Source organism: Meleagris gallopavo, chromosome 6 (genome assembly GCF_905368555.1).
Source record: "Meleagris gallopavo chromosome 6, MGAL_WU_HG_1.1, whole genome shotgun sequence".
Lineage (NCBI taxonomy): Eukaryota > Metazoa > Chordata > Aves > Galliformes > Phasianidae > Meleagris > Meleagris gallopavo.
Window position 1 is genome coordinate 28167247 of NC_139409.1, and position 27647 is coordinate 28194893.

At 39.1% G+C, this 27647-nt stretch overlaps 3 protein-coding genes across 7 annotated transcripts in view; 2 read left to right on the forward strand and 1 right to left on the reverse strand.

Annotated features, from left to right (window-relative positions):
• The window catches only part of LRRC72 (leucine rich repeat containing 72), a 36063-nt gene extending 19150 nt beyond the window's left edge, over positions 1–16913 (forward strand). The window contains exons 10-11 of one of the 4 annotated variants that reach the window (XR_014883863.1): positions 15–85; positions 226–1093. The gene's annotated coding sequence lies outside the window, so the exon portion shown is untranslated. Of the gene's footprint in view, positions 1–14; positions 1094–6217; positions 8513–15572 lie in introns of those variants that run through there. The other 3 variants (XM_085226136.1, XM_085226137.1, XM_085226134.1) reach the window with 3 other exon arrangements.
• ANKMY2 (ankyrin repeat and MYND domain containing 2) lies at positions 848–21127 on the reverse strand. The gene is made up of 10 exons (XM_085226131.1): positions 20909–21127; positions 18322–18386; positions 13412–13550; positions 11458–11556; positions 9329–9489; positions 8035–8249; positions 6900–7035; positions 4189–4317; positions 3617–3758; positions 848–2412 (listed from the first exon to the last, which is right to left on the reverse strand). Exons 1-10 carry the CDS (start codon positions 20973–20975, stop codon positions 2183–2185), a joined length of 1383 nt encoding a protein of 460 aa, XP_085082257.1. The 5' UTR covers positions 20976–21127; the 3' UTR covers positions 848–2182.
• A 163-nt stretch (positions 21128–21290) lies between these two features.
• The window catches only part of BZW2 (basic leucine zipper and W2 domains 2), a 52556-nt gene continuing 46199 nt past the window's right edge, over positions 21291–27647 (forward strand). The window contains exon 1 of one of the 2 annotated variants that reach the window (XM_085226117.1): positions 21291–21445. The gene's annotated coding sequence lies outside the window, so the exon portion shown is untranslated. Of the gene's footprint in view, positions 21446–23485; positions 23511–27647 lie in introns of those variants that run through there. The other variant, XM_085226118.1, reaches the window with a different exon arrangement.

Below are 27647 nucleotides of genomic sequence, written 5' to 3' on the forward strand. Positions count from 1 at the left end.
ATTTTCTTGCTTAGATTTATGCATCTTGTAAACGCCCTGAAGTCATTCTCATCAGCATGGTTTGAAGAGGGAGATCAACACCCTGGTAGGTTTCAAGACAAGCCAGATCAAATTAAACTTTGGCTAATGTTTTTTCTTAAAGCAGTCCTGTCTAAATTAATATCCATTAGGATTCACTTAGTGTATGCAATCCCTAGTTTACCTAACTTTTTTGTGCTTTTACAGCTGACTGTGCTCATGGAGGTAGTCTATGATGTAACAGTCTCAGCTGACGAAGGCTGAAGTGGAAGTGGAGCACTGAGACCCTCATTTAGATTGCACTTGTTCTCTTCTGAGATTCACTGTAAAAAGAAGTGTGGCATCCTCTGTTCATGGTTCTGAAGCCTTTTGAAGTTAGAATGAGGACAAATGCAAGCACAATCTCCACTGGGTAGCCTGAACTTCACAACTACTTCCAATTTTCAAACTTTACCTTGTTGCTTAAGCTTTTCTCACCAAGAAAAGGTGTTGGCTGGTGGAATGAAATCAGATATTGTGCGGTGGATTTTATGACACTTCTGAGAACCTGAATTTTTTGTCCCCACAAAGTGGTATTATCAGAAAAGCACTGAAGAGAAATATATCCTACTCAGACCCTGCTATACAGAGAACTGGGAACCAGCAGCACTTCTGTATTCCCAGCTCCAAGTATCATGACTCCATATCTATGTTCCAGACATGCATCTCTTGCTTTCTGCCCTCTACTTGTACACTTGAGCTACAGAAAGCCCGTAGATCTCAACTGGAAACATCACAATAGGTCCTGGTAGGCATTAAAGATGCAGTAAACAGAATTGCCACTCTGCTCTCATCTTTGAAAACTTTCCCTTTATTATTCACATTTTATTCTTCTAATCCTTGAAATGAAAACACTCTTGATCATACAAAAGGTACATTCCCTGCATTTATACAGCCTCTTAAAATTTTAAGAATAATAAACAAAAATGTTTAATATATTAAATAGTAAAAAATTAATAGCATTTTTCCTCTATATGGAAGGTGGTTTATTTATTCCTCTACATTGAAGGATATTGCTGTATTCCAAACACATTATTCATCCAACAACTGGAGAATATAAAATTCTACCATCTTTATGGCAGCAAGTATTTTTTTTTAGGTCATTACATTCCCTTCTTTCATGAGAAAATGTAAAACTGAGTGAAAACAGAACAGTTAAGGATGCTGGTTTTTACAATTTAGTAATTAGTTGAAAGCCAATGTGAAACATAGACAGTATCAATAAATGACATTGATACATTAATTTATCAATTATGTAGTTTATAAATGGTCCCATTTAATTGTGATCAGGTTCAGCATGTAAAATATTAAACATCTCATATGTTTATGAAATCATTCATATGCATCCCAGTGTGCTCTAAGGTATCTTTACCAGAAAGCAGAGATTTAGAAACCATTATTTGTAACATTCAAAATAGTTAAAATCCTTCTGGTGTTCCCTTCATTAAACTTTGATAAGCTTGGAATATATTTGAGCAAATAAATAATGAAATTAATCTCTTGAAACACACACATTTCACAGTCAGTCTGAGACTTATAAAACAGCTGTATCGCTTAATAAAATTGCCACCAAACAGACACTATTGTTGTGCACTTACTAGTCAAAAATATTTACAGTAATTTCATGAAAATTTGAGAATTCAGATGAGTATCTTCAGAAGCTTAACTGCTACTGAATTCTTTTAAATAAAGCCTCATAAAGGGGTTCTGGCTTCCCAATACTTTCAGCTGTAGGTCTGTGTACTCACAGGAAAAAAAAGTCTTAAAAATTATACTTAAAATAATTTCAGGTTCTGAAACCATGAATACTCCCAAACTTAAGTGGCTGTTTGACCAGATGCTCACAGATTTTACTATGCTCACAGTTGGTATACGTATAGCTGAATCTATGTCACTCTAGTTTTCATCAGATAATAAATATCTATTTTTACAATCTACAACAGAACCTGAAGACAAACTGAAGCCAGTATTTCATCTCAAGATGAACAAAGCTATGCTGTCATTTACAGGAAGCCTTGCAAAAGCCATGCTGTAAAGAACTCAGACATGGTCAGCATAAAAAAATTCTTTATGACTGCTAGGGTAGAGGGACTTTACCAGAACACTCAGACCCTTCCCAGCTTTCCTATTCCTCAGAATCCTGAATTTTTTGAAGAGCAATGTCAGCTAAGCCAGTCTCACTTTCCAGCGGGCTGTCAGGACGTGGGGCTCGTGCTTCTGGCTCTTTGGTAAGTTCAGTTTCTTCTCTCTGGTCAGTCTGGATCCACAGATTTGGATCTGCTTCTTTGGTAGCATCTGGGCCAGGAGCTGACTGTTCTTCACTTGTAGAACCAGCCTCTTCTAGTTCTGTTTCATCTAGACAAAAGAGAAAGCTCATCACCAGTGAGCACAGAACTCATTGGCAAGTAAACCATTTTTTCCTCTGGAAGAATAATAAATGCTAAGAAACTGTATCAGTTCCAGAAGTGATTAGCTTAAGCAAGTTCAACAAAAAAAGACTGAAGATGTTAGAATTCCGCTTAAGCTTCTGTAAGATTATTCTGAAACTAACCCTGCATAAAGCTCTCATTAATTTCTCCACATTTTTGCCACAGTTCCTTTTAATACATAAAGGAGCAGAGTAGGACTCTATTTCAACTTCCAATTCAAATATACTTTACTGACACTGTGGTTAGCCTTTCAAAGAATGGCTGCAGGCTAATTAAATGTAGACTACAGGTGTTCTGTAAGAAAAAAAAAAAGGTATTTATGTGATTACGTAAGAAGTACTTATGCACATAACAGATTGAAGAAATTCTTTGCTAATTAACAGTTGACCACAGTGAACTTTAGCTTAAATGAGTCATCCCAGATTTTCTAACCTGACTGTACAGAAAAGAATCAGCAATTGCAACTGTATTTCTCAGGTAACTTTTTTAGAAAAAAAGAAGTGTTTAATGACTTTTTGCTCTGATTCTGCTAAGTAGGGGTTGGGTTGTAGCACTTCTGGAAGGAAAGAGGCCTTGTTGAAAGCCAAAGATATCTTCAGAAATTATTAATTTTGGTTTTATTATTTTCTCCTATGACTGATAACCAGCTGTAAACACTATCATAACCAGCCACAGCCCTGCCAAAACCTACCATGGTCTGATTGTCTATGGAGCTAACAACCTCCTTAGCACAGACTTCCTTAACACCCATCTTTCAAAATACACCATACAGTTAACTTTATACTGTGATTCTGAAGAAGAAACTATTAAAGGAGAATTAATCTTTCCATTAGCCTTCACAACTGGAAGGGATAATATGACAGCAGATTTTTCAACTTGTCCTAATATCTCCAGCAAAATTGATTAGCATGAAACTTATACATTGATTAAAAATTTGGATTTTGAAACAGTGCAGTGTAATTCAGCATCTCCAAAGTGAAAGAGTAGAATTCCAGCAAATGCAAGTATGTTGTTATGTCACAACAAAAATATTTCAACTGCTACAGATTTTAAGGCTGTTACTGTTACTGTTGTTCTTTTGATACAGTTCATATCACATTAGTGTCAACAAGGAAACTAAAAATCCCAACCTTTCTTTTGCTTTTTTTCTTGTTTCTTTTTCTCTTTGGCAGCTTCTAGTTCTTGTTTCTCATGAATTTCCTTCAAGGTCTTGCAGACTTTTTTGTGGGTAAACCAGTGTATTTTCTGGCAGTTCTGATCACAGTACATCACCTGAAAGTTACCACAGCCATCAATTTGTCATGATGTATTACAAAAATATACACTACTCCTAAATTTTTAGTGCAACAAGTTAAATCTCTATGTATACTACTACTTAATGATATTTGTAAGCCATTTGTCAGGTCATACAGGGATTCCAACCTATATAAAACTATAGAAGAACAGTTTGTTTTGCTTAACTCTGAACATACAGAAATCTTATTCTGTCTTCATCCTTAAACATACACATTTGGAAATGCAAGTACTCCCACTTGTGAACTGCAGCCATCTCTCCTAGAAGTAGGTGACATGCACATTTTCAGCGTAGGCATGTGTGAAATTCCTCATAAATCTACACAGTAAGTAGTCAAACATTCAAAATCCTCATCACCTCAATGCCAATAATTTTTGTGATCCATTATAACAATTTATAGCTCCTTACCATCTTACACACTGAACATCTTTTGTCAGCTCCCTTTTCCCCACATGTGGTACAGAATTCAGCATCTACAAAACCCACTTGGCCAGTGATAGCTTGTGTAAGAACAGAAAAAGCTGTAGGGTCAGAACCCTGAAAGACAAGAAGGGTAAAGAGAATAATTTTGTAAAACACAGGAAATATACCACAATTATACAGTATGTTTCAGGTAAAAAAAAAAAAAAGAAGCAGTATCACAAAGAGGGCCAACAAGAGAAAAAAAACAAAATGCAATTCAAGCTTCCATGTAGCCAGCTATGGTCTCACTCAAAATGCTGTAACAGCACAGTATAAAACTACAACATACATCTTCAAGTAAAGTGCACAGCTTTGCAAGTACACATTTATATACATTTTGTATACAAAGCTTAGCTCCTGTAGAAAGGAAGAAAAAATTTTCATTTTTTTATTCTATAAAATGAGTCTCATTTGCAGGTAACTAGCTCTCAGCTTGTGAACACATGCTTACATTTTGAAGAATCAGTGGCTGCACAGAATGTCTCCTCATTCTGTAGCTTTGTTCTGAATCAAAACCACGAGCACAGAGCAATGGAACTAAAATCTGAAGGCGAAGATGCTAGCAATTTTTAGTAACAGCATACTGTGGGATTAGTCACAGAGTCCATTATAAAGAATTTACCCCTTCCTTAACTGAAGGAATACTGACATTTAAAAAAATGATTTTGGAAGAATGTGTTATTACTGCAGGACTAACAGCAGCACTACGTACGACATAAGTGGTGATTCATTTAATGGGTAGTCCCAAGTAACAGCTAAATGATACACTAATTGCTGGTTTCAGGTACATCAGACAAATTTAAATGCAACAAATATAATATGACACAAAGTGCCTGTCTAAGTCTGTATATTCAAGTAACTGTTATTTTCCTGGACAGACAAACTAGATAATTTAAGGTGTAAATATTCCCCACTGATGTCACTGCAATTGGCAATAGATTTCCATTCTGTGAAGAGAATAGGCTCTAATTTTAATGCTCTGTCAAGAGCTGAAGATAATTGCGTAAGTTATAAGTCTGGATCTTCAAATTAAGCATTTAGTCACATTAAAACATGGAAACAAAGCTCAGAAGCTTTGTACCTTCTGAGTTTCACAATCATATTACTGATAGCTTTACTTCCCTCATTTTCATCTGAAATAACACCTGAAACAGGCACATTTATTTCACCACTCACTGTTGTGCTGTCTGTTCTTTGTGCCATTCTGCTATGGGAATATCCCACAGCCTTTGTTGTTGTATTTGAATGTCACTGTAATGTGTCTGTTGAGTGACTTAATGACCTGTTCTTAATAGTATAATTAATGCTATTAATGAATACTCAATCCCATTCAAGAACTCAGTGGTCTTTTCAAAGTCACCCATTCGTAGATCCTATGCAGCAGGTTTTTGCAAATTAGTCTCTGTGCTGGCACACAGTTACATCTTTTTAAAAAGGTTTTTTATTTAGCACTGATACACTGTTGTACTCAGTGTACTCAGAATACAGACCAAACAGTCAGAACTTGGAATTTTCAAGACAATTATTTGCATATTATTATTTAGATATTATTTACAGTATCCTTCCCATACAACAGAAGCAATAAGATTTACTATATTTTACTGGTAAACATAAACTAAGGATTATTTTGATGTAAACAACAAAGGAAGAAAATGTCAGGTTGCCTTGGCTCTAAATAAATCCTTAAACAGTTAGACCAGAAGAAACATGCAGGGCTATAGTGACTGCAGCAACACTCAGATGCCCAGGCTGAATCCAAGTAATTGTGCTGAAGGTCAAGGGTTCCAGGAAATTCAATCTTTACTGCATCTCCTTTCTAGCATAATAGGCAGAAATACAGTTTAACTAAAGGAAGAAAGCAGAAAAGACTGCAAGCTCTTCTAAGAAGAAATAGGAAGGAAAACTCTTACTCTAAAGCAACTCTTAATGCATCATGAAAGTCTGTTTTCACACTGTATTTATTTTTCTGGCTTAGACAAACAGGAGGGATTGCATTAAGCCTCAGACATTTTCATTCACTGGAGCCACTTAAGATGGAGGCTATTTTTAACTCACTCAGCATAATCCAGGTATGAGACAAAACTGTGCCTTTTTCCAAGTGTTAGAACATACAATATCTTGCTCTCAGGGACCAGAGAGAACATATGTTAAAAAAAAAATAGAACAAAAATCTTGTATAAGATTTATTATAAACTAATAAAAGCTATTGAAGAGTGAGTTAACAAAGATGAAAAGCTGAAGTTAGCTACTTTACTTGTAATTAGGATCTCCAAATTCAGATACACATTGTACAGTAGATGGCATTGTCTCATCTCTCCCTCTGATGAAGGGAGCTTCACAGAATGTTCTTCTACTACCACATATTACCAATTTCTCCATATACACTGTAAATAATTGATGTATTATCCTAGGAAATGACTCAGCTCAGACATTTAAGCACTCAGTATCAGCACGGGAAAAAACCTACTAGGTTCAAATTAGAGAATTTTCCTGCAACACGTAAAATAAAATTCCAGCTTATCAAAAAGTTCAGGGACATCCAAAACCTTTGCTTAATATATAAGACACCGAAGAATCTGAGAGAAAATAAGAAAGCTTATTTTAAGCTGAATTTACTATGCAAATTGTTAGAAAATATCTTGATAGAAAAAACTTACCAGTTCAACAGGAGCAATACTCCTCACAAGCTGCTGGAGCAATGTAGCTTCACAGTAAGGAAATTTTCGGATACTTTCTCGAATTAGCTTCTCTTGATATACAGGGAAACCATCTTTGTCTCGTCCTTTCAAGAGACTAAATTTTTTAAAACCAAAGTAGAATAAGAAATCACACAGTAACTGGTCAGGGACAAGGACAAACACACAGCATCCAGTACTTTGCCCTTCTCACTCTGTCCTATCCCACATATAGCTAAAAGTACACTCTGAGAAGACTACTTACAGATTCCATTACCCAGTGAAAAAGAACCAGCTATAGGTGGACAAGTAGCAAAGCTCTTGGCTGTATTTAAAAATGAACATTGTGAAAGTAAACGGTAAAGAATAGACAGCAATACTTGAAAATAAAAATTCAGTTTTATTTAGTGACAAGCTATAGTCCTGATGCTTCTTTGGTTGGCTCCTGCGGTTCACTGATGAACAACTTGACCTCAGTATATGAAAACTGACTTTACGATTTATTTTCAGTATCACCTAAAGATCCACAGGTCTTTGATATGACCTTTCTACAGGTCAGGCCACTTACTTTAAGATCAGACAGCTAGTTTTGTAACTTTAACTGCGTTCTGAGGTTCTGTCTACATGATTTAAGTGCCCAAGTCTCATCTAAAGCCAGTGGGATTTTGCAGCTCTCACTTGCTTAAGTGTTTTTGAAGAGAAATCTCACTGTCTCACTGCTAGAGAGCAAAACGGCAAAAGAAATATTCCCAGATGATCCATAGTGGACTCTGAGAAATACTTTTTTCAAGTCTATCACTCCCCCTTTTTTTCCACTCATGGAACTCTCTGCTACTTTACAGTGTATGTGGGATTGCCAAGTTCTAACCAATTTTAGCACAGAGCTGAAACCCAAGGATTGTTTCCTTCGTACACCAGGAAAGGACAATACCACTGCAAAAAAAAAAGAGTCAGTGCAACCCTGAAGTGACTGCTGTTGGGATTATTTCAAAGTCTACTTGGCAGAGCTTTTACTAGAGACAGTCCAACTACTATGATTATTCCAATTGCCTTTTTCTGGTATCTGTACAGTTAGTTCATACATACACCTTCAGACCTTTCTGCAGAAATAACGTACCTTTTGATAAATCCATCTAGTTTATCCTCTCGCTCTTTTAAGAACGTAACGCATTTCTGGAAGATGCAACTGATGTAGTGCATTTTCATAGCAAGTACTTCATTCATATCTTTCTGCTTCATGCATTTCTCGCAAATTAGATCCAAAACCCTGTAACATTTCTGCAGAGCTTCTACTTCGGCCAATAGAGGGTTCTCTTTTACCAGCAACACAATCTATGAGAAAAAATGTAATCCAATTCAGAGCTAGTATTTTTAAACTTGTTACCATTAGAAGTTAGATAAATCTTTGTAGCTAAACTTCAGTGGAATTTTTACTATTCCTCTACTGCCGTCTCATGCTGTCTTCCCCTTCTTTTGGGAGTGTCATTATTTACTTTTTATTTCCTATGCATGAAACGCTCAAAATTAAGACTGGTATTAAAATATATATCTAAGAAGTAGAGATACCTGAAGAATTAAAAGCATTTTAAAAGAAACATTTAGAGAAACTACAATACACTGTCCTAAAATGTTTCCTTTTTGAAAACCTAAATAAACTGGATCTGCATAATTTAAGTGGCTTCAAAGAACACACCAACCTCACATATAGTTGGAATGCTTTAGGTAGACTAATAACACACTGAGCTAACCATTTTCAAAAGAGACTGTACACCCACTAAATTAGCTGCCAGTTTGTACATGCAGATACTTGGTTGGCAACCGCTGACAAATTCCCAACTTTGGACAGCAAGCCCAAGGAACTTGTCTTTGAAATTAGATGTATTAATTTCTCTGAACTACACAGGAGGAAAAATCCTAAAAAAAATTTTTTTTTAGCGGCAAATATACTTGGAAGTAAAAATAAACATCTCTTGCACATACTGCCAGAAACAGCAACAGCTGTTACTATGGTGAAACAGCGATTAAGGTAGAAAGATGCATGCTGGGGCAAGCATGGAGAGAACACTGACAACTTGTTAAGGTAGGGAATTGTCTTATGTTTCCATTTCAAGTAAGGCTAGGAAAAGATAAATCCAGAAAAGAAAACAATTTATGTTTTTCTATGTTAAAAATGATCTCTTTGATTAATTGCATTATTTTGAAATTCTGACTTATACGAACACTGAAATTGCTTCATTTTTGAATCATGTCTAGGCATTAGGCCTGATTCTACGTCATTCTCAGGAGTATCTGACTAACAGGATAATGCTTTTCATCTTAATTGGACTCACTGAAGAACTGACTGCCTTTTGACATAAAAATAAAACCAGTTCCCACGCCAACAAACACATTCAATTTACTTATCACTCTACCTTAACAGGATGCATATTTGTAGTAGTAATAATTTTATGGAGCGGCCCAGCTAACTTTACTGGCAGTTTTGGTTCTTTATCCAAGCCTTGTGGTTTAGTATAGTAGTCCAGCCTTTCACGTGGAAAGAAGTTGTTGATGATGGTCACACAGTCATGCTGACCTAAAATTACATGAGGAAAAAAAAAATCATGTAACCATAACATGAAAGAGAAAAAAACAAGACCTGAAACCCAACCTAATATAAGCAACACAGGTGAGCTTTACACGCAAGGAAGCTAAGAAGGAAGCTAAGGATCACATGATTGCACTGGTAACAAGCAACTCTTGTTTTTCTTCTGTAAGGTGTGTGACTTTTTGGCTTCTGGAAGGAAACAATTTCATGACATTTCATTTTACGAATTCCACCCCTTCATGCATCTTTTCTCCCTGTTAAGTCAGAATTAAAATAAGTGTTTATCAAAGTCATTCACTGTATTCAGAATCAAGCCATAAGAAAAGTCAGTATTTTGACTCTGAAGTACAACTATCCTAGTAGCATCTCACAGGTGTTAAAATTTCTCAAGAGTTTTGTCCGCTCTGTAATCTGAAAAAATTGTATTGTGACTTTTTATACATTTCAAACAGAGACCAGTGTATTAATCAGAAGAACAGAACATGTGGAAAATATCCTAGAAAGAAAAAAAAAAAAAAACAGAAAAAAAGGACTGTGATGAAATAGGATGAGAAAAGTTACATCCTCTTCTTGTTTTCTGCATCAGACAAAATGATGGATTACTAGGCTGAAAGAAAATAGCATTTAGTTTCTGTACTTCAGGGCCACATTCTTTAAATTGACTGATTTATCTTGGCACTAACTCCCTTTATCAGCAGCAGAAGACAACCAACCAAATTCCAGTATTTAAAATCCTTAAGTGTTTTAGAAGAGACTGTCCTAAGGTAACAGAGCACAGTGTCAAACAAATGACAGGGAAATATCCTCACTTCCCACACAAAGACAGATGACTTGAAGTTGACTGAACGGAGAATAAAAGAGAATAGATTCCAATGCTCAGCCTGTCTCAGTATTTGTGGAAATACTTATAGAGGTGATGAATGAGTTTTAAAGAACTCTCAAAAGTTATGTTGGAGTCATCATTACCCATTCACCAATTCAACACCACATTCAAAAGCAATATCCATCCTCCAAATTCCAAGTATAATTAATAGAAGTGGACTTCTTCAGCATACTAAGAACATAGTTAAGGATTTGCTACTTGAAACTCAAGTGTGAGTACTGGCAATCTTTTTCTCCAAAAAGGAATAAAAGCAGATATGATCTAAATTTAAACCCCAGTAGCTCACTGTTACAGGAAGTAAATGCACATGTCAAGATAAGCTTCTTCTGGACTTCTGAGAGAGTTCTCAGACATTTAAAGAATATGAGAAGGCTGGGTTCAAATGAAAATTGATGGTTTATTTTTAGTCTGGGCAGGTCATCTGGAAAGCAGTAGTTGATTTCTGAAAAAGACACTGCTTTTTCTGGTTATATGTGTTTTATCACACATCTGTGCTGGAAATAGATAAGTACTACTACATTTGGGTTATAGTGGGGAATATTAAGCCAGGAATCTCCCAGCACTGTGCCAAGGGTGGTAAACAAGTAAAAAGGATTTAAGAAAAAAAGAAATGAAAAAAGAGCCACAACAACAGAAAGAAGCCTGGCTGCATGTTTTGCCCAGGATCACTTAGCACACTGCAGTGACAACACTTTCTTTATTCCAACCAAGTTTTGATCAATAAGTGCCAACCTATCTCAGAACAGGTCCTGAGATTTCTCCCTCACACATGCAGAGGGAGAAGAGCAGGAGGTGACTAATCACAAACGTGACCAGATTCCTTTTACTGTTTGAAAAGTGATGACATTGCATAAACTTGCACACTTGGAGAACAGCAGCATTTGTTCTTATAGATACCATCACTTGAGTATTTATCAAACACAAACTGACTCTGTTAACAGGATGAGATGTGGAGAAAAAAAAATGATAAACAATGGTGTTAGTTCAAAACAGGTCATTAAACAATGTTTCTCCAATAAAAAGCACCCCAATACTTTAAGGATTTAGGAAAAGATGATACTCTTTGAGCTTACCCACAAAAGCAGCCATCTGAGCTGCCGTCCTTCCCACAGAATTGACAACATCAGTCTCAGCTCCGGCCTCTAACATCATCCAGGTGATTTCTTTGTTTCCTGTATTTGGGGGGGAGGATATGGAGAATTAGGCAGGACAAACCAGAACTTGTATCTCTTCATGTAAGAGCAAAATCTAACTTTTTACTAAGACCTAATATGTGTAACAGTGAGGAAAAATAATAATTTTAAGTACATTAAGAATTAACTAAGAGAAATACACATTGCTGCTGCCTTCTTTACAGTCCCAAGGGTTACATCAAAGTAAAAACTAAATTCACACAGGGTAAAACTCTGCCCTCTGTAATACACATTCAGCTCCCCGTGGAGCTTATGGGAGTCACATGTATACAATTACACTAACAATTGGTCCCTCTGGATAGCAGTACAGAAGCAAATTCTACTAATCTCGTTTGACAGTTCAACTAAACGTTTGCGATTCTAAGAATAAAAAACTCAGTACTGTTATGTAGCAGGAGCTTAGAGAAGGGAACAGATTGTTCCTTTCTCCTCAGCAGGAACTGGGTGTTCAGACTGGGCTAAATACCAAATAAAATGAAGCTAAAACTTGATGGGAAGATTATATGACATAATTGGTGCCCTTAGAGGCTATTAAGGACACTTGTCACCACTTGTGCTGGTTCTGTTTTCAAAGGTATTTTTGCTTTAACAGTTGCTGTGCACATGCTAACTGAAAAGAAAAATTGAATATAAAAAAAGAAAGGGCTGGTAGACAAAAATTAATATTTCTGATTTTAAAAGAAAGGCTTTGTGTCCATAGTGCTCATTTTCCGTTTGCACTCACAGGTAACAGATCTCAAAGTCAACATTAAGAAGCATTAAAACCCAGGATGGCAGGTTAAAATCACAGCTGGGAGAAAATGGTAAAAATCCTGCAATTTCAATAAAGCTGCAGGCATTTAACAGCCTCTGACAGTTTGTTCCTATTTACTTGCTGCACTTTGGATATTACTCAATGCCACAAAATGCTGAAATCTTTTTACCAAAGTCTGAGCAGCCTCATGAGCCAGTTAAGACATCAAAGCCTTTTTTTTTCTTTCTTTTTCTTCTGAATTTACAATGAAAGAAAGCAGAGTTTAAACTCTACCTGATAACAGATGTTACATCTTCCCAAAAAAGGAGATTCTAGGGAAGTAAGTGGCCTAATAGAAAAGATACTTAAAGTAATATAGCATTTCCAGTTCTAACTCTTATTCTGGAAGGAACATTGTTTTTATGTAATGCCTTTTCCTCACTTGAGAAAATTATTGTTCTTTGCATCAGGAACACGAGAATAGCAAGAGGAACATTGCAAAGCTCCACCTGAACTGGGAGAAGATATATATAACTATAAGCATTCTCATGAAAAAAGAAAAAGAAAAAAAAAAAGATGAGAAAGGAAAAAAAAGTAAAAAACCATATTTTTAAAACATATTAAATAAATTTGCATAATCTCACAACACAGTTGCAAAAATAATGTAGAAGAGAGGGAACGTTTGAAAAATATTTGATTGATTGGACAAGCTTCATGTATCACTAAAAGCTACTGATAAAAAGTCCTAAAGAAGGCAGTATGGTGCAGTATCCTTTCCAGTATAACAGAATATAATTGAACAATGTATCCTACTGTACACTAAAATGATCACCAGAGTGAATTTAGACATGTGACCAAACAGAACTAAGTACAGATATGCTATAGGCCTCAAAAAGCTGAACAAAGAAAAATTTCGTATGAAAAAAATAGCAACTCCTCTATTCCACTGTACTGATGATTCTCAACACGCTAACATGAGCCACGTAAATAACAGTAAGCCTGAATCATACCAAGGTGCCAACACATTCCTCCAACTTATTAAGTCAAACTGTATACATCAATGTCACAAAAGTCAGTGAGATAAATTTCGGAATAAGTTACCTGAAAGCCCAGCAAACATCAAGGCAGTGTATCCATGTTCGTGTTCATTGCAGTTAACATCAGCTCCGTGTCGCAAGAGCAACCTGCACATGTCTACTTTCCCTTTGTAGGCCGCATGCATTAGAGGAGTCATGCCATGCTAAAAAGAGGAAGGAAGAAGCATGCAAAAAGAATTAGCTGTATCTCTTGTTTCTTATTCCACTGACAATTTTCACTTGCTCACACATACAGAATGTACCTGCCAAAGCACGTGTAGCATTAGGGAGTAAGAACAAAAAAAGTCACAAAGTGTCAATGAAGAAATGTAGTTACTAACATGCAGCATTATTTCCATTTTCCATAGTGTCACTGTTTTCTGATGATACTGTTACATATGTGAAAATAGACGAGCCTTTAAAAAAATGAAAACCATTCCCCACAAATTAAACATTAGTCTTCTTTGTAAGACATAAGCATTATTGACAACTAGTGCTTGTCATAGCAGTAGAAGCTTGTTTTAGAAAATCTGTCACGCTCCTGAGTTGTTATTTTTCCCCCTGCATTAAATGATAAGTAAAATTCGGAATAGGGTCTTATTGTTTTTGCTATTAGAAAGATTTGTGGTTTCTAAAACATACCTTGTATAGTCATGCTTATTGGTAATTGTACTGTCCTGACTCCCACTTATCTTCCTAGTGGCACTGTGTTTGTAGTCCTACATCAGCCAGAGCCCTAAATGCCTTTTATAAAGCTATACCTTGCTCTAAACTAGACCTTAACAACCACACAGCCTCAATTCTTGCCTTTTGACAAACCACACCAGAGCAAAAATGATTAGGTTGAGCAGGGAAGGCCATAAGTTATCAGAACTGCACTAGTGTAATTACCAATGTAAAGGTAGGCAAGTCCTAGGGGAAATTTTCCCAACAGTGATGAATGGTTAATACAGGCTTTCTCACTCTCAAAGAGCAGGGAGCATCTTCTTGAGCTCTTTTTGAGAAAACTCAATCACATTCAAGTTCTTCAATTTTGATAAACTTTTTTTCCAATATGCGGTTTATTTTCACTTAACGCCAAGTCAGGCTGTAAGTTATCAGCCAAGACATAGTAACTGCCTCAAAACATTCTCCAGCACTGAATACATGGACGTGTGATTTGGTCTGTCTCCATAAGGAAATCAAACTGGCATTTTCTTCCCTGTTCTTGCAGGTCAGGATAATGTGCACAGCTACACTCATATACACCATTACCGCAGCTCCATAAGTGCAGGGTGATGTGATGTTCTGAAATAGTCAGTTTGAGCCTTAATGTATTTTTATTTCCGTAGGACAAAACCTAAAGTTGCATTTTTAATTAGCATTTTCAAAAAAATAAAAAATAAAAATAAATCCTAGAGGTGAGAGAAATCGAGCAAGTTAAAATTATAACAACAATTTTCAGTATAATTTCATTACTCCCTGCTCTAAATGAAAACATTAAAAAAAATTTTTTGCAGCATTTGATTTTAGTAATCTGAAATATTTTCACATGCTGCAATACAAACTGCTATTAAAGAAACGAGAAACATTCATGAAACAAATTTGTGACTGTTTTTGTTAGGTTTCATTTGTGGTTTTGTAATGGAAAGAAAAGCATTCTATCTTACTGTGCATAATACATTACAAACAACAACTTTTTAGAGGCCAGTTTGGAGACATCCAGTTCAGTTAGATACTTGAATTAAATTGTAAAAATGCCTTTGACTTAACAGAAATGGTACTAAAAGCTGCTTGTCCAGTGTCCTGGTTTTGGCAAGTATATGACTGGAACTTTCTTTCAATGAAAGCCTTTAGAATTTCCAGCCTTAAAGCTTTTGAGTAAGATCATCCTTATCCACTTAAATGTGCTGCAAGCTGGGTTTGGAAAGCAGTCAGTATATATATGAGTGAATATCTACATTTCATGTCTATCTACAGCTAAGTATTAATTCTAATATGAAATACTGTTCACTGAGTGCAGATATCTCTCATATTATAGTCTTCCTCCTCCTCCTCAGCCACCCTGCTGACTTGCTGGTTTCACATATGTAACACATTACATTTCTGACTATTTGTTTAACTGTAGTAATGAGAAAATTAAACTCTATGCTAGTCAAAGTCCTACATAAAATGACAATGCTTAATACATATTGAATTTTCTTCAGTTTGTGGATTTTGAAATACTACATAAAAAGATCAGAAGACACAACTTTTTCTCCTGAATGAAAGCCATGGATTTGAAAATTTTTCTGCTAATATGGAAATTCACACTGGAGTAGCAAGATAGAGTGACTGCAAAACCCTGCACTGAAGATAATAGGAGTGAATACACTAGCAGGCAAACTGCTGTTGCAATTCCAATAAATTATTCAGTTCTGTAACTAGCAGAGAGATGCGGACTGTTTGTAAAAGACACGTGTTATATTGTAGAAAGAACAGCAGTATTATCAAACTAGAAAAAAAAAAAGTACTGCTGCCACTGTCATTAGCATACTCTGTATTACGACTCTGAACAACCTTAACATTATTTCAAACATGGAAAAAGCGTGAAGCCTTTTCAGATCAAACCCCTCTGAAAAGGGGGAGAGCTCGATTACTGGAGGACGCATAACTTTAGGTACGGTATTTTGAAAGTCAATGTACTAGAGGTACTGAAATCAGACTAAAGTACTGAAATCTGACTTGGCCCTTGGCTAAAGATACATACAGAAAAGACTGGTGATTGTCAGTAATTTTAATCTAAAAGAAAGTAGACCTAAGCAGATGGAATACAAGGCTAGAAACATTCAAACCAGAACGTAACAGGATACTCTCTTATGTATTAATATATATTTTTTAAATCAACGAGTGATTTATGAGCATGAAATTAATAAATTGTGTTTGCATGTTTGCTGTAAATGCAACCAGAAAATTGCTCTGAAACAGCTCATTCTGTGGACTCTCTCATGTAAAAAAGAACTTTGAGGAAGGAAATGAATTCCTAGCTCCCAACTAAATCATGCTATCCTTTTAGTATCTAAGCATTTGATTGTCAAGGCTCCAATTCCTCACTTATTAAATTAATAAAAGTGAATAAAAAACAGTAATAATGTGAAGTTCAGGATAACAGCTAGGGCAGTAGGGGAAGAAAATAAGACCTTATGCATTCAGAGCAGTCTCCAGTTGTAGCAACCTTGGATAACAGACAAAGCTAACGTTCAATTGGTGTTTCATACACTATTTATGTACAGTAACTAGAATAACACATTACTGGCAATGCAGTTTGTAACAGAAAAAAATTTAAAGCTGACATGAGACAACTACTGGATTGAAATTCCTAAATAAATCTGAACATTCATCATTACATTTATCACTGCTGGGGAGGCAGGGAGGAAGGAGACTGAAAGAAATCCATGGCATGAGCTGTTTAAATAAACCCAAGGCACATACTGTTTCTTCTTTAACAATATCCTGAGGCATAACTCAGCTATGGTGCCTATTAATAAACCATATCCTCTCAGCAGTAATCCTACATGTTGCACTAATAATGCATCATGGGTGCACTAGTTCAGGAACTGTACAAAAATAAATGCTTTGTAAATTCGTAAATTAAAAACACACAAACATATTTATCTTGGATTCCTAAGTTTCCTGTAAATCTGAGCATGATTAGTTTGTCAGAAGCTTTTGAAATTCATAAACATTTAAAACTTAATTTCTAAATTGTTTTTAAAAACAATCAGAAAATGGATCTGTCAGCAGTACAAAAAATGCTAATAGTATCCCAGGAACATAACCAATATATGATACTGGTGATCATTGTAATGAAGAGACCATTCCCTGTACTCAGCACTCATGAGACCCCATCCTGAATACTTTTTGTAGTTTCAGGCCCTCCACTACAACAAAGGCAGGAATAACTGCAGCGAGTGCAGCAGAGTTACCACCTAGACATGGCAGAGCTCCCAGGCTGGGGACCGGAGCATTTGTGAAGAGAGGCTGAAAGAATTGGGTTAGGTCAGCTGGAGAGCAGATGGCTTTGTGGGGACCTAAAAGCAGCCTGACTCTTCACTTATGGCGGTGGGAAGGCAAGAGACAATGAGATTAAGCCCTATGGTCCTTTCTAGCCTAAACTCACTGGTGATCTTATGAAGTGGTAAGGTCAGGAGAAGCACAAAATGATATCAAGTACCAAATCAAGAACAGACACAAGCCATTGGACATTTAAATTTAATAAGCTACTCGAGGATCCAACATGTATACAGGACAATTACATTTTTGTTTTCATGTTACATTTTTCTCTAATGTTGTATGCTTTAGAACAACCCTGTAAAAAGAAAGAAGAGGAAATAGACATGAACCTGCCACAAGAGACTTGTCAAAAATTTCCTCCCATCTTTGTGTCACACTTAAGAACTATGTCTTCTACACAGCTATCACCTCTGTCTCTGCAAAAGACAGCATTTTCCACTTCTGACCTAGCTGCTTACTCTTTCTGTTTATGGTTCTGAAAAGATGAGGCGCAAACGAGAGATGGGTAAAAAATAAGGACAGCTACTCTTTATTCACACTGCCTGCTGTTCTACAAACAGATGGGCTGCACAGTTAGGTGGGGGGTGACAGGAAGCCAGGCATGCTCCCATCATGCCCCCATGTATCTTGCTGCAGTGTTCAACTTACCTTATAGACACCAAAGCTCATGTAGTAACTTTAGAGAAAATACACAGCATGCACTACTCAAAGTAACATTAAACTTCCTTTAAAAAAAAGCTTAGAGCTCTTCAAAGGTTCATTATTCAGCTGCAGGCTGGAAACATCAGAGGAATTCTGACTTCCAAGAGTCTGCGTTGCAAAGTTATTTAACACCAGGCAGGCCTTTGGACCTAGTCTTATAATTGCTAAATCCAGTACAACGCTTGCACAGTTGTGTCATACCTCATCCAAGCAATTGACATGGACATTCTTGCTGCCCAGCAGCCTTCCAGCCTCTTCAACATTCCCTTTAATTAAAAAGAGACAGAGAGAAAATGGGATGAGAACAAGAAATGAAGAATTAGGGAAAAAAGAACAGTTCCATTCCCAATTAGAATAAAAAGCCTTTGTAACTAAGCATCAGTAAATCCATCACACCTGGTGAAGAGGCATAGGAATGAAGAGTATTATGTTCTAGAAGTTAAAGGCCAAGGTCTCAATTTTAAAAGGGTAGTCTGAAAGAGTGCACTATGAGTAAGCATTCATTTTTCTGAAGTAACTGATCTACACACACAAGAACAGGACATATTTCTTCATAAACTGCATCAGAACAACTGAATAAAATGATACTGAGTATTTTAACACATTCTGTATTTCTGGAGGCTTTTACATCTAAAAGAAGGAAATCATGACGTTTCACTTTTTTGGTCTGAATGAAATATGCCTTATTTCAATCTCCCTTAGTGCTTAAATTCAGGATTTGCAACTTCCCACCTCACAAGTCCATTAACGTAGATGAAATTTGCTTACAGTACCACAGAATAAAGGCAGGAAGTGAGTAGAAGGACCGTGGCAACTTGATCACTGACATTTCAAAAAAGAAAACAAAAACAAATGCATACATAGATTGAAGTCTGAAAAATCTGTACAAGGAAAAAGAATAGGCCATACCTTGTTTGATTTACTACAAAAACCTTTTCAGTTAAAGATGTAAGAACTTCAGTCAAAGCCCACTGACATTACTGAAGAGGCCTACAATGCCTCTTCAATATGCATCAGACATTCAAGCAAATAGAAATTAAGGAACGCTGAATCTCCAACTGGGAAATTTAATTTATTGCCAATTTACAGACAATTCTGATCAATTAAGTAAAACTATTTTAACAGTGGCCTGCTTAACAAAAATAAGCCTGATATCTCTCATTAAACGAAGGACTTCACATTTAACTTCACTACATCACAAGAAGGTGATCATTCAGCAACTTCACAGCAAAGCAGTTTTTGCAATCTGTTTTACTTCTATCTCAAAATGAATTATTTGAGGGAAAAGAGCCAGTAATCTGGGTCACCTCAATGACAATCCAACAAAATACAATGCCTGAAGGTGAGGGCACTGCCAACTAGCCTGCTCCCCCAAACAATCTTTTCCTTAACGTACAAGAAGCTTCTTAGGGCCTGACATAGTTTTCAGAAGAATATTTTGGCAAAAGGACAGTTGTGTGTTAGAGCAAATCCTCAAGAAATGATTGTCAAAATATACTTTTGGGCAGACAATACAAAGCAAAATTGCATTTACAAATTCAGAGCTCTGTATGACAAATCACCTGAGGATTTCCAAACTTTGGCAAATGTCAAAGTTTCAGAGTTGGCTAGCTCTGGAAGTTGGAGCCAAGCTGTTCCTAATGCTGTGTGATAAGAGGACAAGAGACAATAGGCAGAATTTGAAAGAAAGAGGGGTTCATTCTAGACATAAGGGTCTAGACCTTTAAGGGTCCCTTTCGATTTTAAGGATTCTATGATTCTACAATAGCTGTAGGTGTCTCTGTTCATTGCAGGAAAGTTGGACTGGATAAACTTTAAGAGTCCCATCCAACTCAAACAACTGTACGATTCTGTAAGGAAAAACATTTAACTGTAAGCCCAGGAGGAAGAGAGATGGTGCAGTCTCCATCCTTCGAGGTTTTCAAGGCCTAATCACATATATCCCTGAAAAACCTCACAGCTGTAGTTTTTAGCAGGAGATTGGACAAGAGATTCCTGATGTCCCTTCCAACCTGAACTCCTCTATGACCTTAATTATAAGCATGTGGTAAGATAGAGTGTTTGCAAGACTAAGGTTTCAAATTGGTTATTGTGAGTCAATCAGTCGATCCTGAAGCACATGAAGTTCATCACTGACTGTCCTAAGTTTGTCTCTGACACAGAGGCACACGTTAACAAGACTGGCTCAGAACTACACACACAAGTGCACGTAACATGGGTCTCTTCACTTTACCTCCAGCTAACAGCTCTCACAACTTCCAGAACAGCGTTCTGAGTACAAGTGTTCAAACAGGGCTGTAAATTATCTGTGCGGGCCCATGGAATCCAACATGAGAAAAACCCTCCCAGCAGTAAGAATGTGGGCAGTGTGATGTGGGGAAACAGCAACTTGTGAAGCACAAAATAAAACTATGTCAGCGATAAGAGCTGCGGGACACCTCAGACAAGTGCAAGTTCTGTTAATCTAAGCTCTGCCTGTAAGAAACATCCTGTATGCCAGCGTGACAGGCTAGAGACATGTAGATCTTCAACAGGACGCTTTCTCAGCACGCATCAGCCAAGCCGACGCACACGAGTCACGCCAACATACACACGACGCGAGGTTGCCCAGCACAGCAGGGCCCAGCCCGAGCCCGCTCCGCGCAGGCGGGCACAGGGAGACGCGGCCCGCCCTTCGCCCGCCGGTGGGGAACAGCCGCACGGCGCCGCCGAGGCCCGCAGCAGCGCGGGGCGGTGCGCAGAGCCAGGGCCCGGGGAGAGCGAGCCACGAGCGCCGGGCCGGGCTCACCTTTAGCGATCACTCCCAGCAAATCCTTCTCCTCCGGGCTCAGCTCGCCTTTCCGCGGGGGAGCCATGGCAGTCCCCCAGCCCTTGGGGTAGGCTCGGGGCGGCGCCGCCCAAGCAGGCAAGCTCGGCACGGCCCGGCCGCACCTCAAACCCCGGCACGGCCGCCGCCGCCCGCCCCGCCGGGTTCCGGCCCTGGGCCGCGCTACGCGCACCGCCGTGCGGGGGGAGCCGCTCCCGCTTTCCCACTCTGCCCGCGTCCCGACTCGGCGCGGCTGAGAGAACAGACGGCGTCCCTCTCTGTTCCCATTATAAAAGCCGAACGGCCGGCTTTCCTCTTCATTTCGCCCTTTCCTTCGGGTTTCCTCGCCGCTCTCTCTGCTTCTTCCCCCCGCGAGCAGCCGGCAGTGGCACGGCCGGGCGGAGGGGGCGGCCGCAGCGGCGCCGTGTGTCAATGTGTCCGTCCTTCACTCCTCCATTGTCTGACGCTGCCAGTGCCGCCGCCGCGCCTGCCCTCCCGGAGCGCGCAACCACCCGACAGGTGCGGGGGGCCCGCGGGCAGCTCCTCGCCCCGCGGCCGGGCACGGTGCTGGGAGGGGAGCGGCGGGAGGGCGCGGGTGCGGCGCGGCCGCCGTGGCAGGTGTGGGGAAGCGCGCCCGGGCGGCCTCGTGGCCTCGTCCCGCGGCCTCGTGCGGGCGCTGCGGGCGTCCCACGCGGGAGCGGCCCCTCGACCCGCTGCCGGAGCGGCGGGGACGCGGAAAGGACGCGGGCTCTCGTGAACTTCGAAGGGAAATGGCGTGTCGGGAGCGCTCCGCGCCGCGCCTTTTGTTAGCACCTCTCTAAAATCCAACCCCAAGAAGCAGCGCGCTTTGTTTCGGCTCCGACTTTTCGCTCCTCGGCTGGGGCGCTGCGTCCCGCGGTGCTGAGGGCGGCCCTGCCCCGCTCCTCGCCCTGCGCTTCTGGCCCTGCTCTTCTGAGGAACCTCATCTTCCTGGCAGTGGCTTTCGGAGGCGTGCGTCCCCGTCACCCACCTGACCGGCGCTTGCGGGTTATCTCGCGGCCGCTTATTTCGTGTTTATTTGTGGAATATCTCTGGCATACTGCTCTTGTTCTGTATTTCGCGTTTTGCCTGTGCCTCAGTGTGTATCAGAAGCGGTGCTGACCGGTGCTCTGCGTTCCTGACCCGGAGCCGAGCACGCTTTCTGGTCTGCCATATCTTCGCGGCTGTTCCGCGCAGTGTGACTTTAACAAAGCGGCTGAGCTCCGCGTGCTTTGAAAATCGAGGGAAAACGGGGACAGCGCTGTCAGCGAGTGGCATTGAATCAACACGTGTCACTGAGCGGGGGCTGCGTTCTTACACCGGGGTTCCGGGTTTTACAGGTTCCTTTGGCTTCTTGTGGGAGACCAAAAATACCCCGAAGGAAATGCCCTCAGCACAGAAGTGCTTTTTATACTCCAGAAAGATCCCCCTGTGCTGTGTAGACAGATGGCTGTCACCGGCTCACCGTGAGGGCTGAATTTAGGGTTTAAGTAGTCTTTTGTCGGTTCGCTGTAGGATGTTGATTTTTCCTTCTGTGAACAAATTTTGTGATATTATTGTGCTCTGATCATCTACTACTAAACAACAAGAGCGTGCTGGCTTCCTTTCGTATACCATTAATGACCCGTGTGCAGAAATATAGGAATATGTTCTCATGCTGCTATAATGTTCTTACAGTTGTAGCAGCTTCGTTCACAAGGGTGAACAGGCAAATTAAGTTTTTCTTCCCTGGAGCTCATTGGGTGGCTGAGGCTGGGAGTGCTCGGTCTGTAAGAGGAAATGACATAATATGAAGGCTGCTCTGAAAATAATGCCTCCTATTTTGTTATGTTGGCCTACGACATCAGATGTAAATGTTGATGGTATGGCAGTATATTGAACCTTCCTGCCAATATTCCATTACGCTGTATTGCTGTGTGACAGATGGCAGCAGAGAGACAGTCTGACAAAATGGTGTCAGATAGGAAGCGTGTATGAAGCAAAGGTGTGGAATTGAATTCCTCCGTGTAAAAACGATTGCAGCTTTTGACATTCATGGACACTTGTTGAACATTTATAGAGACAAAAGAATGGATGTGAGCACAGTGAGTAGGTGGGTGGTGCAGTACCATGAAACACTGGGTCACCTCCACTGGCTGCCTATTTCTAGGACTGTGACATTCAGGCTCCTGTTCATCACATCTGAAAATGCGCAGCTAATGGTGGTGCCTGTGTGGAAAAAGAGTGTTTTGTAGCTGAGAACTTGCTCTATGGAACAGTGCTATTTTTCTCTTTGTATTTTTTGTGGTTTCCATGGAAATAAATAGGAAGCGTTACTTCCAGAGCAACCTGAGTAACATAGAATGTTTCTTTCTCTTACCTATCAAAGGTTTCTCTATGACCTTCAGTCCAGTGGTAAGCAGATATTTCACAATCTTCTGTTTATTCTTGCAATATCCTGCTGAGGAAATGAAGTGCTCCTGCCTCCATTTTATGCACATTTTATTTGAAGCATGGGGACATCAAATGACTGTTCCACAGCAGTGCAGGAAGTCTGTGTCAGGGCAGGGATCTGGAACCTGAAAATGTAAGCTCTGAACACTTGTCTTTTACTGCTTAATGTATTTTCTTTTAGATACTTTGTCAGTTTTTTACATAACATAGAAGTTGTAGGCATTGTGTAAATAATATAATAATTTCATGTTGAGAATTACAGAGGGGGAAGGAAATGTTATCCTCAGTGCAACCCCCTGTTGTTTAGGTTTCAAACAAATATCGTATATAGGAAATTCTGTATTCTCTCATTAGGTTATTTATATGTCTGATGCTTTTGGTTTGTGAAGCAGGCACAAATGGTGACATGTTTTTCCCCCTCCGCTTTGCTGCTTCTGATGTGTGCATTTCTGCTCATGGGAGGTGTGTATGATGGTTATTCTACTGAATGCATTGGTGATCCTAAACTTGCTTTCTGCAACTGTGAAGAGTGAGGTTAATGCAAGAAAATAACAAGGATTTCTTTGGTTGAGCATTAGTAACATTTTGTTTTGATATACAACAATTTTGGGGGGATCAAGAAGAAGCTGTTCTGTTCCTTGGAGACTATGCTGTGAAATGGCTGTAGGATGTGAAAGAGAAAAAGGAGATGCTGAGCTAGTTTCTCTGGTTTCAAGCTTTCTTCACTTCTGTGAAGTGACTGTCACTTGTGCCTTGGCTTGCTTGAATTCTGATAATTGTCCTCTCTTGCTCTCCTGCTGCTCGGAGATCGTATACCTCTCTCTGTGCCAGATGATCAGAAACTTGCTCTGGCCCACTGAATTTTATCTAGGGAAAAATACAAGAATAAGTCAAACAAGTATTACCACAGCTTATTCTCTTAGCTTCCATCCTGCTGGGTCATAGCTAAGAACCTTCTAAACACAGGGCGGTATCTTTGGTTTTGCCTTTGTACTTGATAGCCTGCAGTGGAGTTGTGGGTTGTTGTTGGGTTTTTTTTGTTTTTTTTTTTTTTTTGAATGTATGTAAACTTTGCATCTGCAGCATCCTTTTATAGTTGCATGGAAAAAAAAAAGTAAAAATTCCCTTTTTAAGCCTGTCACTTTATGGCTGCTTCTCCCCCCCCCCCTTCCTAGTTCCTCTTTTGAGAGTTTATGGAAAAAATTATTCTGTATTCACCCTTGATGGGCAGTTGTGGCTTGAAAGACGTGTATCATCCCACACCATTGTTTTGGGGTTTTTTTTTGCCAACCTGAAGTATGAAGTCTGTGTAGTCATTCCTATGTAATAACTGTTTCACATGGCTCTCATGTCTGCTTTTATAAAATGGATCCTCTTTCTGCACAGCCTGTGCTGTGGGGAATCTCCTTATAGTAGGGCTGATCCTGTGAGACAGATCTCTGCTGAGTTTTGGACCTACTGACTCCAATCCTGATAATGATATCCTGCCAACGAGAACAGTATCTAACAGGATTATTCATTTAGATCATTTCAAGTTCATGCAAGTTCAAGGCTTTTTTTTTTTTTTTTGCTAGAAAAATCCTGTTTTTTTTCTTCTCTAATATCTTTGCATGTGTTACTTTTTTTTTCCTACTTGATTGGCACTGTTTAACTTCAACTTCCTTAAATATTTTTGTTTGATTGTAAATGCTTTTAATTTAGGTTTCTTCTGTATTTGTATCTTGTGACAACTGCTGGATCTGCTCTGATCTGTCAGTGCTGCTAAAACTTATTTTGTACCAAAGGTAGGTTATGAAAATACCTCAAAGGAACAACTGAAAGCTGCTATGGGCTGGAATGCATGATACATACTCAAACAGAATAGCTAGATCTTTGAAGGGCAGCACATTCCTATAGCTGGAGTGTACCCAGAGATGTGGACAGAGATGTTCTGCCTGCTACCAATTGCCTGTGGCACCTTGCACAAAGTTAGACCTTCTGTACACGTAGAAATTCAGGAGCAAATCCCAGCACTTAAATCGAGCTGTATCTAAAACATGGCAAGGTGAGACCAGCACTTGCTTGATCTTGTCTTGAACACCATCTGTAGGGAAGGATTCTCAAGCATGCGGGACAGAGGGAAACCAAAATGTGCTAACAGACTTTCTGATCCAAACTATTGGATGTGTTTTCCAGTGGAAATACAGGACAGAGCAATGCAAAAGTATCGGGTTGAGACTTGAAGGTTCATGTACTGGTATAATCCCTTTTGATAGGGCACAGTAGTCTGACTTGTGAGTCTAGTGGTGGTTTGCCCTTAGACCTGATGTGGCTGAGCAGAGCCAGCTCTGGTGTTTTTGCTCCCAGAATACAAGTAGCATAGCTGCCATCTTTGTAGAGGTTTCTTTTGGAAAAACTTCTCACAAGTTTGCTTGTGTTGGCCTGAAATGCATTTTTTTAATTATTATTTTTCTTTAATACATGCTTTTATTTCTAGGTGTATCTGTCATTGCAAGGGCAGCCCATGTAGTCTTCCCTGGGAAGGGTGTGTACATAGGGAGGATTTTGAGATGCACAAGTGTGGCGATGAGGGCAATGTGTGTGTCTTGGATAAATATACGCTTTTACTGCCTGGATAAAAGACTCTTATAAAAAATAATCAAAATTACTTTCAGTTATGTGTACCTCCTACTGCATTTATATAATCGACAATTGTTTGGCATTATGCCAAACTAATTTCTCTACTTTGGATTGACTCAGTTGTTTCTTCTGGGTGGTCCTGATATAAACAGTTTGCTCAGATAATATATCACTCTTTAATTTTTATTATCCAACTTTTAAGGTTGTTTTTTTTTTTTTTTGTATTTTTTTTTTTTAAGAGAAAGTCAGCTTTTAAGTAATTTGTTTCATATATATGTATTTTTTCCCCAGGTGGGTAGAGTCTTTAATTTTATTCCACGTGTAACAGAACAAATGGTGTGCAAACAGCTTTGTGCTGAAAAGCTCTGAAGTGCATATGAGGTTTATGTGTATCAGACAGCAAAGCATCTTTTGTAAAACGAAGTTCTTTCCCACTTAAGCTTTACACCTGATGCCTTGTGAAGTGATTATGGGATACCACAGCTTCTGTACGAATAGGTTTGTGGTGCCTTTTCACATTGGTGCTGCTAAAATAAATTCAGAATTCTAGAGATTTTAAAGTACGATTATGTAAAACTGAAATACATCTCTGTGTAGAAGAACACTGAAGAACAAAGTCCTTGGAACCTCTGTGTGCACCCAGATGCAGGGTGGAGACTCCAAGTTATTTTCTCTCAATCACCTTTTATGTGATGAAGAATGGTGATGATGGAGGTATCTGTGTTAAAAGTATCTAATTAGATGTAATCTAGAAATAAATTTTTAGCTAAGATTATTTAAACTCTGCTTACATACTAGTCGTCTATACAGAGCTGCACCTGTTTGCAGGCCTGAGGTGACTGTTTAGGATAGATGAGCAAAATTATGTATTGAATCGGCATGTGCTATTAAGTTCTGATTATTTTGGGAGAGACTTTCATTTCTCAGTTTTTTTCTGTTCTCATTGGTAGGGGAATTGCTAAGTCACAGCTTGAACTAGTGATTGAGCACCTCCTGAAGGTAGGGCCAACCCAGGGCAGCTCAGGTGCATGCAATATTGCTTCTGAGTGACCAGAAGGAGTGGAGCCAGGATCCGCCCCTTCCCCAACCTCATGTAAGGGTTGGCAGCGGAGGCAAGGGTATCTCACTGGTGATTGGTGTGTAGCTGAGGCTTTCCAAGGGTAAGCAGATTCTTTCCCTTGTTTCTATATCCATGGCTGCTGCACTTAGCATAACCTCACTTGTTGCAGCCTAGGACTTTGCTATTCCTCTGTTGTGGCTGCACTTCCCACTGCATTATAGTGTTACATTATAGTGTTACATTATTCTTCCCTTTCAAATTTAAGAATTCTTATGTTTGTGTTGCACATCTGGTAATAAGCTGCTTTTATGTCTGTCTCACTGCCCAACCCTGGAGGTAAAAAAAATTCATTCTAATTATGTCATCTATAGTGAATTTCACCTGTGAACTGCCAAGGTTACCTATTCAAGATTGGATTTGATTACTGATACCATTTCTTTTTCCATGCGATCCATTGTGATTACAAGTTCTCCACTCAGCTTTTACGGTACGTTCTTGTTAACTTAAAATAGCAATGATCTCTTCAAGGATAACTAAAATACTCAAGGTTCACTCAGTAGTAATGCTGGTATGTCAAAAGAAAATTGACAA